The following is an 18,420-nucleotide window of genomic DNA, read 5'->3' as shown; positions in this document are numbered from 1 at the left end:
TCTTTGGGAGATAGAAATAACTGGTGCATAATGCAGTGGACTCGAGAACCTGGCAGTATCTTCACCTGCATATTTGAATGATATGCCAAAAACATGGCACTGTTTTTCTTAGCAGTCTGGAAGTTTTTTGGCATCTTTTTCCCTATATGTGTGTAAATTCAGTGTCTTCACGTGATACTGGCTCAGACCAAGGGTTAGTCTAGGTTTGTATCCTATTTCTGAGTGAGCTCGATTGTAGTATTTAAAGAAAAAGTACTTTTGAAGGATATATCGAAGGATTTTATTACAGTTTCTAGGAATCAGTAATTTTGAGAGGCTTCCTGAGCCAGACAGTGTACCCGCTTCCAGTTTTGATACTTCCTATTACTTATTTTTCCCTAAGCTTGGCTAACCACTGCCTTTGAAAGCCATTTTTACTTTTGTCTCATCTGAAAATGAGTGAATCCTACAGCTGAGCTGTGATAAATGAAGCAGTGCTTCCCATTGCTGCTTTGGAAAATATTAGCAGTGAGTGCCCTTGCTTATTAGATCATGAGAAGCCACAAACAGTTGTTCCCTCTTTACTAATTATTTGTAATAAACATTTACCATATCAACCATCAGCCATTTCTTTTCCAAACTGAAGAACCTGAGCCTGTTTAGCCACCCCTTGTAAGGAAGCCACCCCATGCTGCTCTTCTCCTGGGCTGTCATTCTCTCTACCTTTCCTAGTTCTGTTGTGTCCTCTTGAAATGGGATGACCAGAACTGTGTATTCAAAATGTAAGCGTAGCATGAATTTGTGCAGTGTGTAATGATTCCTGTATTAGGTTGATTTCATGATGTACCTTGTATATCAATTTGATATTTGTATTTTAGCATTTTCCTTAAATACCGCAACCCCCCTCAATTTTTTTCTCTCAAAAATTGGGTCCACCGCTCCTTGCCTTGCTTACCTTTGTCTGCACAGTGAGGGAAATCAGTCCTAAATCAAGTCTGTAAATTCCTTTGGCTTTGTACCCTTGTAATGAACGTGCGGTTCACTGCCCCTAGTCCCATTACTTTACACACTAGTTTTATCTGCTGGTTTTCTGCTTATGGAGTAACAATGCATCTCTCTTCTCCTTTCCACATGCGCAGGATGACAGCACTAGCCATAGTGACCATCAAGACCCCATTTCATTAGCCGTGGAAATGGCAGCGGTAAACCACACCATCTTGGCATTGGCCCGGCAAGGAGCCAACGAGATCAAGACAGAGGCTCTAGACGACGACTGATACAAGGAAAGGGGAGGGTCAAAGCAAGAAGTAACTTAGTTTTAGACGTAGCACCTTAGCAGACTTTCCTCAGTCCTTAATATGTGTTCTTACAGTATAACTTTGCAGTTTCTTGTACGTCAGTTAGCTGTTAGGGTCTTGTTCTGTGAAGATGGCATGGTGCCCTCAGCCTTTGCATATACTCTCTCAGTATTAATTCCCAATAAATAATCAATCAACCAACCAACCTCCCTCTCCCAGCCCCAGTGGCTAGAAAAATCTTGCTGCTCTGTCTTAGCATTCAAAGTGCTTCCAGGTATTTTAGACAGCCCTCAATTACAAGTCTTAGGCTACTCTTAAAATCTTGGGATACCCTTAGAGATTGTGTTAAAAAAAAAAAAAAATAGTCTGTACGCTTTTCCTTCTCTGAGACTGAAAGGATGCAAGCTGAGGTAGTGGCACAGGGTCGATGGACACCAGATCGGGAGTATCAACAGAGAGTAAAAAGAACACTAGAAACCCCACTTCAGCCTGGGAATAAATGATTTCCAGCTGCAATAAGCCGTGCCTCACTGGTCATACAGTGACTTGATCTACCTTTGGGTGCTGTGCTGAGAATGTCCATTGGAAACACAGTCACATATTTCGGTTGATGTTCATATATTCAACACAGACATCCTCTACTCTCACGAGCTGCGTGGCTTAGTGGATAAGTACTGCCTTCTGCCTCTGGGACCATGATTGAAGCCAAGCCCTGGATCATATGAAAAATGAGCTGAATGTCTAATGGACAACAGTCCACTTCTCAAAACCACTATTCGTTATTTGGCATGGCTAGCAGTGCCTGCTCAGAAGAGGTCTAGACTCGATTGATCTGTCATTAACAATATCACCTTTTATTCTTCCTCTCGCCTTCTCTGTCCCCACACAACTCCCCTCCCCACTTTGCCACTTTCAAAAGCAATGTTTTCCAGGAAGGTTATTAAGGTCATAAAATGGGTGAGTGGATTTTTACACATCTGTGTAACTAATGCCTGTGTCCCAACTAGCCTAAAAGGTTATTGGAGAACTTTTGCATCTGACCTTTGCTAGATAACCATCATAGCATAGTCTCCTAAACTTTTTTTGTTTGTTGAAAGGCAGGAGGATCTCTTACCTGAGAAATGGGGTGTGAATATTTTGTGTTCTCTTTACTCTGTCCTTGTTAAGATGTGAGAAAGCTATACTGCTACGAGCAATTTAATTAATAATTGGAAGCCATACTGATAATGGATGTGGTAATATTTGTAAAGCAAACCTACTTTAAGTAGCAGAAACTAATGGAATTGTTTTCCTTGATCATATGTAGCACTTTTGTTACTTTTTTCTTAAAGATATTTATATTTGATAAGTCTTTTTTTTATCATTTGAGAATTCAAAATACCAAACAGCAAACTTGCATTGCAGAGTCACCCTGCGATCACCTTGTCATCTAGTATCTAAATGATGAACTGTGTGTGCATCTAAGAAAATTACATCTGTTAGTATCGTGCGGAAATGATCTCCTGGCATCTTGATAAAACGATATGTTGCTGCCAGTAAGAGGAAACATTTTGATGGAAACGGCACGGGAAGTGTTAAAGACAGGCAAGACTGTGTTACATTAAAAACAAAAATTAAAAACCTATGTAAATTTTTGTATACGGATATATAAAAATCTGCATAGCGTTTCCTCAACATTCCATTTTTATTTTGCCAGTTGATGTGGGAATAGCTTAAAAAGAGGAAAATGGCTTAGTCTGAAGGATGGGTTTCCCTTTTCTGCCCTCCGCTTTTAAGGTGGAGGAAGTGAAGGGAAGTTGTGATTTCGTCTCTTGTTCTCATCCCTTCCTCACGCTTAACTACCGGGTAGCATTGTGAACTCCTAAAATGTGGCTCCTCTTTTAGCCAGCCTGAACCCTTCAAGGCACAGGCTAACTAGATGGTGTTTCCATCTGTTAATCTTTTGAAAATTGCTTAGGTAAGTGTGGGGGAGATTTTGTGCTTTCAGAGGGCACAGAGCTAGCATCTCTTTGTCTCTGTAACTTTGAAGATATATAGGTAGGGCTTGGCCTCGTCTTTCACTTATGGATTTCATTGGAAAATTTATGTGCTTTCCTTAGATATAGATCACTGGAGCAGAATGAAGCCGTCTTTTTTTTCTGTTTTATTGCATTTCTTGAGTAGGCAAATTCATAAGTAGCATCAGGGCAAACTCAGGAAAGAAAGGAATTGGATCAGTGACCATTGCACCGTTGCAGTTTTTTTCTTAATGTGTGTATGAATGTTTTGGTACTACGAAGTGAAAGGATGGGTAGAGCTTTTATTTCAGTTTTTGCATAGGAGAATGATCGAGCAAACTGTAGCCTTAGTGGAACTTTACCTACTTATTCATTCCACAGTCACACCCCAAGCTGACAAGCAACATCCACGATTTATAGTAAGGAGATTTTAATAATCGATGACCTCTTTACGTTGGGCTTGCCACCGCCATTTGTTCTGGCTCTTTCATTTTAAAAAGAACAGACTCAAACTGTTGGACAGCTGCAGTTTGAAAAGAAATATTGCTTGCTATGCCATCTTAAAAAAAAGAAAAAAAACCTCACTGTTTTGAGCATTACCTTTTAAAGCAATAGAGAAAAATAAAAATAGTGCTAGAACTTCTGTATCCTGATTGCAGTTAACGTGGTGCAGGATCGAAGTAACACCCCTAAAATTGTAGGTCTGTAACATCTAATGTAGAATAATCTGGTCTTAATTCTATTTGTCACTGCCAGGTAGCTGCTGGTCTCATCATGGTATTCTCTCTGAAGGTTAAACTGTTAGACCCCTTCTGATCGACTGGAGGTTGGCAGATCCTCCTTGTCTGTAGCTTCCCGGTAAATGCCAGTTTTCTGTTTTCCCACATCATCTTCTCACTAGAGAAAAAAAAAACTTATTACTTTACTGGGGAATCAGACACTTGGTTCCGGTTCCGTGGTGTCAGAGTTTGGGTTGCCGCTGTCTATTTTGGCTTTTCTTTGACCATTGAGAGGTACGAGGCAAAAGTAAGACTTGGTGCTCATGGCTGCTTCCTTTATTCTGAAAGGTCAAAATTAACAATTTGCAGTTGTCTAGTAACTCTTTGGTTTGGCACAAATTGGCTAAAATGGGACAGATGCTGATGTGATGGTTGTCGGGAGAAGCATACATAATCTGCAGTAAGTGAAAGAATCGGAGAGCGCGTTCTGGAATTTAGCCTTTGTTCTAGGGGGTTTTCCACAATACGGTAGTCGTCTTTGTCTTTCTGTCTCTGGATTTTCTTGAAAATTAAGCCTCATTTTTGTAGCATTGCAATTCAGTTGCAATTTGTTGTAGCCAATTGGAATTACTGCAATTTGTTCTCATGTGGGTTCCCTTGAAGTCGATCTGGTGTTAGACTGGATCTACCTTTTTCTGTGAATAGAAAAGAAATTATTTAAGATGCTCCTTTTCTGTGGTGAGCACAGATTGCTTTTATTGTAGAGTGAGTTCTGGCTGTTATTGTGTCGCTCATAAAGTCCTTATACTTGAGTTGTTGTCTCTTACAGTCTTCTTAAAACAACAGTTTCTACCTCCACTTCTTTTTTGGGGACGTTTTGGGGGGGGTTTGTTTGTTTGTTTGTTTTTTTTAATTCCCGCACCTTTTCCCTGAAGCATGAGGTCCCAGATGTTTGCAAAAGCATTGAGTTGATAAAAATAAGTCAACATAGCGGTGATCAGACATGTTCTAGATGTTGATGCCCTGGCATCACAAAGACATGTTCTAAATGCTCTATAATAACCATACGCATTAATAGTGTAATCCCGTTACTCGTCTGTTGGATGTGACCAAGTTGGTTGTGAGTCAGCAGCGCACCCTTGCAGTAATTAAGGAATCCCATTAAGAAGAACCTTCAGGAGGTCAAGGGAAGTGGTCGGTCCCCTCCATTTATCACTTGTGGGACTGTGTCTGGAGTACTGAGTGCCGGGCAGGGCAGGGATGAGTCCGTCATAGGGCGGCTGAGATGAGAGGGCTGGAGCACATGTCATGTGGTGGGAGATTGCGAGAGCTGGGTTTGCTCAGGCTGGCTTGCGGGGCACCCTGTATTATGTTCTTCAGCTGCCTTGGGGAGGGGGGGGCGGCTAGAGGAGACTGAGCCAGGTTCTTCTCAGAGGTCCATAGCAAAAAGGTGAGGGGCAGTGGGCTAAAGTTGCATTAAGGAAAATCCCAGATGAATATAGAGAGAAGTATTTTCGTACTCAGAGTGATAGAACAGTGACCCAGCGAGGCAGTGGAAATCCCATCCTTGGGGATATTCAAAACTCGACTCAACAAGATTGGGTTAGAGGCCTTCTGAGACCCTTTCTGACCTAAATCATTCTATGACTATACAAACCTGCTCAGGTCAAAGTGTTTCCTAGTTCTGATCTTCCTGTTGACTTGTTTAAAGAAATTCTCTTTAATCTGTTGCTGGTTGGTTGTTTGGTTTGTTGTTTTTTTTCTGTTCTGCTCTTCATAAAAAGTTACCTTTCCTGTTCTGCTAATAGAGGGGAGCTTTATTTGCAGGGTCTGGCTCCAGGCTCCAATCAAGCCATAAGTAATAAATTTCATTAATTATTTGCTCTGTTTACACAGTTCTTCAGGGATATTTGAATTATTCTGTTTAGCTCATTGCCTAACATCAGACTGGTTAACTTTTCCATGTTTTCATGTTTGTGCTGTAGATCGGTTTTTGCCTTTGTGTGTGAGGATTTATAGTTGTCTTGCTGCTGTGAGTGCAGGTGAAAACTTTCACATCGCTGAATGTGTTAACAGGAAAAACCGTAGTTAAAAGGTAGAAATTTTTGGTTCAGTAAATCATTAATCGGTGATGATCAGAAGCTGAAGGGGTATGACTGGGAAGAATCACATTATACTCACTTGGAGCCTCCTTTTCTTTCCTTAAATGTTTCCCGTTGCCCACTGCTAGAAAAAAAACATACTTCACTGGGCAAACTCGAGGTCTGGTTTGGATGTTACTTTGAAGAGGAATTGCGATGGTGTTGGCTGACACGGACTGGTGTGGGGTCACTTAGACTCCCAAGTGTTGATTTCTGCCTTGAAGGAGCATAAGAACATGGAGATGAGCTCAGCAAGATTTTGAGTTCCCCTGTGCGGTATAAAAATTCCTCTTCACAGTGAGATGCTGTTTGCGAAGTAGTGAAAGCATTGTGCTGGGCATCCCCTGGAGTAGTTGAGTCACCGAGACTTGTGGTAGTTGTAACAGGGTTTCATAAGGGAACAGGTGTTATTTTTCATGTAGATAATACCAGCAAAGTTGGTCTAAGAGTTATCAAAACTCAACATCGCTGCCCCTGAAGCACTTGATGCAGGATGTTGTTTCCCTGTGTGTAATCTTAACTGGAATGCAAAGCTGGATTCACACCTCACTCTGCCCATTACTAAGATTCTGTGAGGTGTTGCCCATAGTACTGAGAGCTGTGAATGTTTAGTAGGAAAAGATTTTTCCCCCCTTCCTTTACCCCTGGAATTCTGTTCATTTTAGTTAATAATTATCTTGGCAGATGGTTTGTGTTGCTCCTCCAACCACAGCTACATCGTTGTACAGCCCTCGTTCCCCAGCATTCATCAGCTTCTTTCCAGTTCGTTGGATAATTACCAGCAAATTCTAGGGATTTTTTGTCAAAATAAACTTTGCTCTTATTTTAGACAAGGCTTCCCACCCAAGTAGCTTTTGCACTCTTTGAAGTTATTTAACTTGATAATATTATTTTGATCAAAGTCTTAAGCTTGTAGGCAATAATCTTGAGTTTGGTGTAGCTTTTATCATTTGGCAGGAATCTTTGTTGGCAGGATTGGTCTTGAAGACTGTGTTACGTGTCAGTGACCTAACGTGTTCATTAGACAGCTGAGGATTTTGTGTGTGTGTTAGTAGCAGTAGTCAGGGTTGTGTCGTGATCCCAGCTAATTTAATGGAATGTTGCGGAGTCGGGCATTTTCACTGTGATTTCTTGGAAGGGCAGGCTGGGGGCCTGACCAAAAAGTACCTTGCGGTTCCCAAGAAGAGTTGCAGAGACATTTCAGAATCAAGCATTCCCCCTTGGGCTTTTTTGCAGCTGGGGTGTTTACTCAGGATATTGAATCAGTTATTGGCCAAGAGGCATTTGGCAAGCTGAGAAGTATAGCCCTAAACCTCCGTTTCAACGTCTGTTACTGTCGTCTAATTTACGGGGTTTAAACCCTCCGACTAAAGATGTTGCACATTAATGAAAGAAAGAGGCAGTCTAGAGATGGCAGCTGTAGATTTGAATATAAAATACACAGAAAATGATTTTCTCTTTTGTGAGAAATGTGTTCGAACTGGAAAAGCGAACTTGGTCGTTTTGAGGACTGTCAGTAAGGTGACGCCATTTGGATGCTGGGTTTTGTCCAACGACTACGGATGGAAGTCATTTCAGTGGCAGCAGTGAAACAGAGATGTGGGGAGGAAAACTCAATCATCTAGAGAGTTGTTCATCATTAACCTTGGCCTTAGGTTTTGTGACTTAAAAATAGCCCAGAACTGTTTGTTCGTGCCTGGCTTCACGTCGGTGCCCATTGAACACAGGCAATGTGCTAGCTAAGATGATATCGGCACAATTACAATAATCAATACAAACGGCTCTCTGCTTTTCTTAAGGTTCTTCTGTCGCGCCCTCTTTATGAAAATTCGTATCATACTTGAGTTTAAGCTTGCTGGAAGAAGTAAACAAATACATTTTGCTCTTTCAAGATACCAAGATGTGCTCTGTGATGCCTGCAGTGGCTTATCAGTGTAGTATCCAGGTGATAATATTGACAGCTTATGTCTCGGAGATAGGAAGGGATTTGCCGTGTTGGGTGTGGGGTTAAAATTCGCAAAACGTATTTCAAATGCCCCTCTTAATCGGGCTGATCAAGACGACTAACTGGTTTGACCGCTGCAATGTTGTGCTCTTCCCCATTCCTTCCAGTAAGCTGTGGAGTGCTCTGGCCAACAGCTTAAGCACAAGTGAACTAAATCCACTGAACTGGAGTGAACTGCGTGATGGGCCTTTGATGTTTCTGTATGTACAGTGCATCTCTCGCTCAGATGGCTTGGCAGAAGGCGCTCTCTGCCATTTATTCGCTCTCTTCTCTCCGCTGTTAAATGGATGCGGGTGTATTCTGCTGATCAAAACATCCAGCACACTTTGGCTAAAGCCTTTCTAACTGCAGCCAGGGTAATTGGGATGGGTAGGATAAATGCATGAGAGTATGGCAGTAAAAGTGGTGGCAGTTCTTTTTGAATGGCTGGGTGTCCTCCTGACATGTAATTAGCTGCTTTAGAAAGATGTGGATTGGCATGGTCATAATTAAAAGGATTTCTGTCTTCTCTGTGATTGAAAACAGAAGATCTTCCGCCCCCTAATTCTCTTTAATACCAGTGTTATTAGTGACACTTGGAACACAGCTACTTAGTAAACTTAAATAATGGCTTGCTCCTAATGGTAACTTACAACAGCAGGGATTGAAACCGGGTTCCGTTTTCTATGCAAAGCTGCTTCTCTTTCTTTTATGCCACCCCCCACCCCACCCCCCGCCCCACTCATGCATGTATTGCTTCTCGGTGAGTTTTAGAAACTGAAAGGACATGCGGTGATGTGACAGCATGATTACAGACTGCCCAGGGTTTTGGTGTAGCTCCTCTTGGTTTGTTTCAGAGTTGTATTTTTGAGGAAGGTTAGCCATGGTCCAGGACTCCGCGGAATTACTCACCCTGCCCAAAGGCGGAGGGTGCCGACTGCACTGTTGCCCTCTGGTTCCTGAAGCAGGGAATGTCGCTGGTTCTTCTGCGCCGCTCCAGGTTCTCCTTCGTGGTGTCTCAGTTTGGAAGCCTTAGCAGCAGTTGTCGCCAAGTTTACAACAGTAGTGTCCTCAAGCTGTCTGCTGTCTCCCCTTGCAGTTAGCATGGTGTAGTGATACAGGCTAATGCACCTTTTTCTTAGGAAATCTCAAAATAGCCAGCAGCTGGATAGTTGGCTGGACTATTATTATATATGGAATTAATATATGGACCATTAATATATGGAATAGCTTGCCATTCACGGCAGGAGAGGGTATCTGGTGGTGACCTACAATAACATGCTAATCTTTCTCTGGTATCTTGCTAGATTCTCAAAAAGCATCTGTCATAGGGTGTTACGTGCCTTTTTATTCTGTGTTTCTGTGAGAAACGTTGCCTGTGGACCAGTCTTGCGTAGTGCAGAGCCTGTGCTCCCTTTTTGCCCCGAAGTTTCTTGACCATATTTTTCCATACTGTTGTTCTCCTGTTGTAGTTACCAATTAGACAACTTCCTGGAGTTTTTTGGTATGCAGAGAGACTCTTCGTGAAATTTAGAAAAATTAGCAGGTTCTTAACACCAGCAGCTTTGCAGAAGAAGTTAGGAACTTCCTTAGGCTCTTACTTAAATCCTTGAGTTACTTTTTAGCTTCTTTGTACTGAAATACTTGTCCGGATATCATCCAGTGTCACTGTGGTTCAGAACAGACCTGTGGGTCGTGGGTACTTCAGTTCTTCCAGCACGGTTACCACTGGTGGTACTGCACTCACAGTAGCAATGGTAGCACCTTTTTTTCTAGGACATACACTTTTAGACGTTAACTTGCTGCTGTCACTGGCCTCAATTCACCTTCCTATCCTCCTCTCCCCACCCCTTCTCCTTTAACTAATTAAAGTCTTCCATGTTATGGCAAGATGGCATATGTAGCTTAAATAACCCACCTCTGTAATTAAGAGGTTGATTTTAGCCTTCTGAGATACATTTTACATCATTTGAGATTTAAAAAATACGTTTTACTTACAAAGTTTATCTGTCAAATTGCTCAAGGAGGGCAAAGAGATAATGAAAGTAAATTATTAATTAATACTTCTCACCCAGTATATTCCATTAAGAATATTAAGCATATATTCCATTCCTGCAAGCACGTTTGACTTCGGATTTTTTTAAATTATTTCTTTTTAAAGTCTGCCTGCTGATAAAGTCGCTGGTACCTCTCTTTGACAGGACTGTAGCGACAGTAGTGAAAATATCCTTCAGGAGCTGACCAGGGCCAGGAACTCAGAGTATCAACTCACTGACCAGACTTTCCTATACCGCAGTACAAGCCATTTCATTTATGCATCGTGGCAAGTGAGCAGATCTTTTCAAGAACATAAGGGCATAGACTCTCCCGTGATGCATTCACGCTTTTCTTCTGTTCAAAATACAAGATACAATTTTGGAGTGGAAGGTAGCAGCAGGAGCATGTCCCCTTTCTACAGGTTGGGTAGAGCAGTCTGAGTTTAGGTGGAGCTACACTGAGTTCAGAATGGCAAAGGAGAAATGTGATGTGTTGCTGCGAAAGACGGGGTGTATTGCACAAAACGCGTAACTACTACTCGAGAAGGGTACACACATTGGATGCTTTATTGATGAGATATAGTTGAAGCAGTTTATGAAATGGTCTGAAATCTCCACCGTGTGTTTCCTTGTGCCAGCGTGTCTTCATGGCACACCATATGGCATTGCAAAGTTTGTTTAGAAGCTGTTACTGGGATTTGAGGCATGCGTTTGTTCGGTTTGTTGCAGAGGTAGTTGCTTGTCAGTTTAGCTAAACATTTAACCCTTGGCACACAGCTACTCACTGGGCATTAAGAGTATTTATTCTGCAGCTCACCCTTTCGAGTTTTCTAAGGCACAGTCCTCTTTCTCCACGTGTTTGGAGAAAATAAATACTAATGAGATGAGGGAATAGATCCACTCATTTGCAGAGCTTACCAGAGTTAACGTCAGTTGAGAATCAGCCCCTAGATTTCAACACTACTCACTTGTTAATACTGGGATTTGTAGCAGAGCAAGAACAGAACAGTCCTGAAGTTGCATTGCCAATAATTCAGTTCACTGAAATTGGCTTAAAAATTAGGCTTCTGATTAGGAGTAAAGAGTCAGTGAAGTATCCATAGACATTAAGAAGGTATTTGTACATGTGTTGTGAATACCCAGAATTTATTCCACTTATGTTTATAAGTCCATTAGATACAAATGGTAAAATTCATAAAGAGTTATGTGGAAAAGGCAGACACTTCTGATTAGGGGATTTAAATATTTTAAATTTTTTTTGCGTTTTGAAGGGGAGGATGGTTCATTCATCCCATTGGATGAAGTAGGTAGAACAGGGAGTTTACATCAGGATTGTGGGAGGCCATCTGATGTTTGGGGTCTCCTTATAGGTGATAGACTGGTCCCTTCTGGCCTTAATTGTAAAACTATGATTCCAAAGAGGTAGACTTGTCTTTTACCTTTATAACCTGTTCATAGTATTTAATAATTTATAGAGATTTGAGTACTAGAGGGGTTCTCTGCAGTAAGAACTTCTTTAAAAAGTGTGACTTTCCATCAGAGAACATATTGTGCCTTATGTCTCTAAACCACGTGACGTTCCTGTTATGTATAGTAAATATCTTTTTACACTTTGTACTTCTGCCATAACGGGAATCCAACAAATGTAGTTTTGATAACAGGTGGTTTCTGTATGCTGCCGTATTACTTAGATTTGCTCCCGTATCTTACCGATTCCATTCCACTGACACAGCGATGCATACTTTCATACCAGTCAGTGCTAAGGTGGCTCTGGAACAGCATTATTCTTTCCAACTGTTATTTTTTGCTTCTTACGTAAAAATAAACACAAAAAAAACCCCCACCCAGAACCAAAAGCCCAGGCCAGTCTGAATTTCTAATCCTAAATTCTTTGTTGCTCTTTATTACGTTAGACATTCGGGTACATGAGTTCCAGCTGTTAAATGTACCTTGCAGTGATTTTTACTGTTACCCAGGAACATTCAACATGACTAAAATTTGATCAGTCACGACCATTTCCTCTAGCTGCAGTGCCTCAAGCCGCTGTTTTTTACAAAAACTTTCATCAGTTGCCAGAGTGCTTCAAAAAACATCACAGCCAGCAGAAGTCCTCTTGCTAAACTGATGTCTCCTCTTCCTACGCTGAGCCTCTGTTTCCTTGAAGGGATTCCAGGCGAGTGTTCTGAGCTATACATCCTCCAGCCACTTGGAGCCATTCACTTTCCTCTGAAGTTGATTATTCTTGGTATCAAATTTGTCACACGTTATTTCCCCAAACTTCAGTTCTTCTCATAGAGGTAATTCCTTTCATCTTCCATGCAAGCTCCTTCTCGCCCTGGTTATCCCAGTTTACCAGTGGTTTTCTCATACTGAAGTGCTCTGACCTGAACCTGTTGTTATTACAGTCTCTAAAGAAGGGATATATATGGGTTCCATCCGAAGACAAAGCAGTCCAGTCTAGTGCTGAAGCTGCAGTTTGGTTCAGTCTTAGGAAATCTCCCGAGCTTGCTGCTAGCCAAAAGCTAGCAGGTTTTGCCAGCGCAGTTAGTTAGCAGCCCTCCTCCCTTCCCTCCTTTCCATTTCGACACTTAGATTAGAAAATCAGGGAAAGAGTAACTTCTAAGTATAATCTTCTTTCATTACTACTGGGACTTTTATTACTGTTGGTTTTGTTTGGTTGTTTTTTTTTACTGGGAAGACTGGTACTGAGCTGTGCACTTCAGCAGATACTCAGCAATGTTCTAGTAAATTGTTTGCAAAACTAAAGATATGGCGCAGATATGGCAGCGCTTCAAAACAGGCTGGTTTGGCGTTTCTTGCACACAATTTCAGTGCTCAGGTTTATCTGTTCTCTTTAGTTTGTGCTGTTTGTCGGTTGCTGCCTCTCCCACTCCTGTTAGGATTTACTTGTTACTCTCCGTGCCCTTTTTCCCCTTGCGCAGTCTTTGGTGGCTTGTGCCATTTTAATTTTGTTCCTCTCTGCTTTCTGGTGTTTCTCATTCTTCTCTTTTTCCTGTACAGGCACTTTATTACCTTCACATCTTCAAGCAGTGTGTTTGTGGTTAGGTATTTTTTAATTCCCTTAGTGCTACTTTAGTCCAAGTCAAGATGCGCTCACCTTTCCTTTTGCCTATTAGATGGTGCTGTATCGATTGCTTTCTTGAAGTCCAAACATATATTGTCCATCATGTAGTATAAATATTAAAAAAAAAATTCAACTCTGACCATTTAAAAAAAAAACCAAAACTCATAAACTTGGTCAATTTGCAGCAGGTTCTTTACTTGTAACCTTCTGCATGAAATAAGGCTGTTCAAGGTGGTGGACCATGGTTAACAGAAAGGAACAAGGTAGTAGCATTTTTTTTCCTTTCTTGTAATTTTGTCTTGCTTGCACTTAGAGTTGGAAGCTGTCTTAATTGGTACATGTTTTTGTGGTTGGCATTCTGTTGCCTGTTTTCTTAATGGGAGGGTCTGGGACAGGGTGCATGGATTTGCGTAGCTCTTCCGAAGGAGGCTGTGTGGTGGTGCCCCTTGTCTCTTCATTCACCCAGGGCGTGGGATCACTTTTTGCAGCCAGAGTAGCTTTTTATTACTATTTTTACATTATTTTTTAGATTTGAAGATGATTGGAAAAACTCGAAATTACTTTTCCAAACGAAAAGGTATAATAAAAATAGAGTTTGGATTTTGAGTTTCCCATCTTCTAGTATTATCCACTGAACTGAATTTTCTCCTTTTGTTTTTTTTGGTTTGGTTGTGGTTTTTTTTTTTTTTTTGGCTTCTGTGTAAATGTAGATGTCATCTTGAGGCTTGTGCTGAACTGAAGCCTGTGACTTGTTTCAAGTTGCTGTGGGGTCAAAGCCCTGTTTGTTCTTTGGAGAGGGACAGGATTTTCTGTTTCATCACCCATTGCGATACAAACTCAAAAGCAAAAAAAACCCTTTCGCCTTGCTTTTGGCTCCGGCCGTACTGTTAGTTGTGTCTCTCTGAATCTCATCAACAGCCGATTTTCCTTAACTTGCGTCCGGAGTCGTTCTTGGGGGTTACAGGCAGCCCTTCCCACGCCAGCGCGAACGCTCGGCGCTGCTGGCTCCAGCTGGGAGAGGACCGTGTCCCTCTGGAAGTCAAATGTCAGATCCGATATGATGAAGCGATATCATCGTGCCGCAGAAGCACCGTAAGACAGGCTTTTACCTTAAAGATCATACAGGAATAACAAATTTAAACTAGATTTAGTTCAATAGCAGTTCTATCAAAGGGTGACAAATAAAAGTCAGTTGTGTCCATGGGGAGCACTATTTTCTTGACAAATCGCCTTGGCTGTCTCCCTCTTGGTCTTTATGATCTTCCCAAGGCTGATGAAAGCCTGGGAAGTGTGAAATATGTGCAGTACTTTTTTAATTTTTTTTTTTCTTGGTGTCAATTTTAAAAGTGCCTAAGTGAGTAACAGGACTCCAGAGTGAGCTGGAGGAACAGGATTAGACCTCATTTCCCTCCTAAGGAAAGCGCCCTCCCTCCCTGCGGTCCCTCCGCACGTGTGACTCCAGGTGAGCAGTGGGAGTCCGGAGCCTGGCCGAATCCGGCTGGAAAGAAACCTCCGCTCCTTCCTCGTGCTGCCTCCCGCGGTTTTCAACCTGTCGGTGGAGATCTTCCTAACGAGCCTCATCTCTCGGCCAAACCTTTGCCATCTCCGATTTGGGGTGGACGGTAAAGAGGGGGGAAGCTTGGATAGAATTCAGTAGGAAACTGCCTCTTGGATTGCAGGCGCAAATACCTTCGGCGTTAAGCGTGCGCCTCTGGACAGCCACACGCCTGAGGCTCTGGCTAGAAAAAGCTGATATGCAGATGTCCTCGCCCCTTTTTGGAATCAGAGAGGCAGTTTCTTCCTATATTCTTCATTATTTCTAGGCTTATAATAGTGGCACCTGCTAAACATTCTGGCAAAATAGTTGTAACTGTTGGCAGGTGGGTATCAATTTGTAAAGATACATGAGAATTTTATGTGGGTTAAAAAAAAAAAGAAAAAAAGTTATCAATGCTAGTTTAAAAAATTGCATTAAAGGAGAATTTCTTCTGACCACAGTGAAAGGCTGTAACAAAACACTATTAAGGTGTATTAGTACCACTTAAGGATTCAGAAAATGAAAGCAATCCATATGTAGATGTTTTATTTTTCATTAGTAATAAAATGTTGTTTTCATTCTGACAGCTTAATAACATATGAGTTGGGAAAGCCTAGGAAATTACTATTGGCGAGAAAAGCTATAAGGACATCTCTTTTGCAGAAAACAGAAAATTAGCTTGTAGGAAGTTGATGGGTGTTGATACAAGCAATGATCAAATGGGAACCTATTGCTGGGGTACTAATGAAAATAAATATTTGTGGAGCCTATAATAGACACAGACCGTTCGGCGTTGCACTGTCACCCTGCTCTAGAGATGCCTTTTTTAACAGTGATTTATTTTTATTTTTTTCCTTAACCAAGTGATTGTCAATAACAGTGGTTGTAATTGAAAAAAGATTAACGTGGTAGTGAGTGTTGCGAACCTAAACGTGAGAAGACAGTGGAACAGTATCGGAGGCACACAAAACACGAAGGACACCCCCACCCCCCCCACCCCCAACAAAAAAAGAAGGAAACCTCCCCCAAACAAAAACCCTAGTTGAGCGCCGGGGAGTTGCGTCTTTCATTTCCAAATTTTGTGCGTCTTAATTTTGTTCCGCTGTCACGTTGGCTCGGGGGCGGGGAGTATGGAATCAACCTTGCATCTCCGGTAAGGGCAAGCGAGCGTGGCTGTCGTGGTAGTTGTGTGTGCTGGGTGGCTGGCAGTTGCCTACAGTTACTTCGCGTGTCTACCAAATGCATCACTAAGATAAGATGAGCTGTGTCCTGTCCCTGCTGGTCACCAGACTCGCCAGCGGGTTCTTACATGTCTGTGCGTTCCTCTGTCAGCATCTTCCACTTGCGTATTTGTTTCTCCCGCCATGTGCCCCGACGAAAACGGCACCTGTGTCTCATCTGCTGTAGGTGTTCCGCCTACCTCAAGAGGTAAACATGGTATCCTAGAGTCGTACGATCACAGTCTTGTTCTTTTTTACATGAGCACTAGTGCGCGCGCACACACACACACACACTGGAATGTATATTCTCCTCCCCCCGCCCCCAAATAACCTCTTGACCTGATCCTTGCTGTAGCCACCACCAACTCCTCTTGCAAATTGGATGCTGCTTTAAATGTGAAAACAAATGTTCAAGAAGCTATAAAACCTGAATGAAAGCTAAAGCTGAATTTATAAAGCCTTGTTGCATATGAGCCAAAAGTGCAAAAAGCTCTATATAATGACTAACCTGCCACTCATATAAATATAAATATATATAAATATATTAAAATCAGACTGTTCTACAAAATTGTGTATTTGTATTTTTGTGTACGTACAATTTTCTGCTAAGCAGAAGGAGGATGTAGTATAGGATGATGTGAGAAGAGATTTTGTTTAATCATATTTCTTTGTTACTTATTTTTGTTAACATCCAGATGCCTGTCTTTGTCTTATGTGTATGACACTGTTCGAAAGGTGCAGTATCTCTCTCCCGCCCGCGTATTAAACCTCCTCCACCGTGGCGGAGCCGGGTAGTGCTACACATCATCATCGAACCCCACGATACGCCCAGGTCTTGAGCTTAACAAGGGCTGCTCATTCAGCTGGAAGACTATATGTTTCGCACTGGTATTGCATGGGTGCGTTGTGTCGTTGCTCCTGATAGTAACGTCAAATACTCGTGCGCTGCCCGCTGGCTTTTCACACAGGCGTTCTCCGAGCACGCTGTCTGCGTGCGATGTCTTTGCTGCTGGTCCTCATACTGAAATGTCAGGGGGTTGAGAAATGAAATAGCGTAGTTTGGGAGGGAGGATGAATAGATCCTTGTGTTAGGAAGTTGCTTATGGCAAAAAAGACGCCAGGGAGGCGGTGCTGCATCTCACAGGGGAGTGAATCTCAGGTACCACCACCACGGAGGAAGATGGGAGGAAGGTGCCGCGGCGCTCGTGTTCCCCACAGTCTGAACGCTGCTAAAGTGTATTTTTGCCTTCAGGAAGGCAAGCTGGCAAGGTAATAGGTTGTAACTTTCCCTGTGCCACTTCAGACACATCCTTCCACCCCAGGAGTTGCACGTGAGCCATGTGCGTTTCTGGTGGCTTTGTGGCAGTTTGGTCCGTTGCTGTAGGACGGTTGTAGCAGTACTGGGTAGCTGAGGTCCGTCTCCTCATGGCTTGGTGTTCTTGCAGTAAAGATACTGATTTTTCAGAAGAATATTGTAAAATCTTCTCCAAATCACTGTGCTTTATCTGCAAGATGCCAGTGGGTCTACTCTGTCATTTGTTGCAAGGAGAAAAGTAAGAGTTTTTCTCCCTTAGTGCACTGCAGAGTCGTTGCTGACCCACCACAGGGGCTGGGGGCAAAGGAGAACCACATAAACGGGATGTAGTGGAAAAAATGAAAGCAAAGCTTTGGGCACGAGGTGGTGGAAGTTCACCTTCCAGTTCCACCACAGGTTTGCTGCAGACCCTTGAGGCAGCCTGGTCCTTTCTGCCTGATCAGTGTTCCCATCTCCGACATGCAGGGGAGAGTTAATATCCGTCGCATCTTCCTCAGGCAGCAGATGCTGCGGAAGTATGAACCATCAGCTTCTTCCCTTGTGTCCTCGGCTCGCTCCCTTTTTTTTTTTTTTTTTTTTGCTTTTTTCTTCTTTTAAACTTAATTTCTAACATTGTTTGAACTGAATTTTGGCCCAGGGAGAGCGATACTGCATCTTTACTTGTAGGGCTCATATTTATAACAATGTGTAATGACTGTAGCAAAAGTCCTTGTTTCTGTATGTGAATGGACAGAGAAACAAGTGCTCTATTGTATTGATTAAAATAGTTAAAATGAGTCCTGTATCATTGTATCTCCTATTCTGGATTAGTGCCTTTTGGACAGTAGACTGTTCTGTAATTAAAATGTAGTATAACTGCTTTTTTGTACAGTTTTGTTTTAATAAAACTTTTTTTTAATTTGTGTTTATTTTAGTATTGTACCTATTAGAAAATAAAAATGTATAACTCAACGATGCTGCATTTCTTCTATAGTTCTTTTTGTGCAAAGCTGTCTGGGTGTGAAAGCCTGAGAGAAGCCTCGGACGTGAGTAAGACCTCAGATGTGTCTGGAGAACGGAATATTCTCTACAATTACAGACTCGTTTGAGAAAGACTTTGGTCTTTGTGC

General features: G+C 42.1%; 1 protein-coding gene across 15 annotated transcripts in view; it reads left to right on the top strand.

Annotated features, from left to right (window-relative positions):
- HMBOX1 (homeobox containing 1) overlaps window positions 1–15,772 on the top strand; it is a 123,655-nt gene extending 107,883 nt beyond the window's left edge. For 14 of the 15 annotated variants that reach the window (XM_040597125.1, XM_040597124.1, XM_040597123.1 and 11 more), the window contains one exon: window positions 1,119–15,772. In XM_040597125.1, coding sequence (XP_040453059.1) covers window positions 1,119–1,256 — 138 coding nt within the window. In that variant the 3' untranslated portion in view covers window positions 1,257–15,772. The remainder of the gene's footprint in view (window positions 1–1,118) is intronic. The other variant, XM_040597126.1, reaches the window with a different exon arrangement.
- The last annotated feature ends 2,648 nt before the right edge of the window (window positions 15,773–18,420 follow it).

Source organism: Falco naumanni, chromosome 6, assembly GCF_017639655.2.
Source record: "Falco naumanni isolate bFalNau1 chromosome 6, bFalNau1.pat, whole genome shotgun sequence".
Classification (NCBI taxonomy): domain Eukaryota; kingdom Metazoa; phylum Chordata; class Aves; order Falconiformes; family Falconidae; genus Falco; species Falco naumanni.
This window is presented reverse-complemented; position numbering and strand designations above follow the sequence as displayed.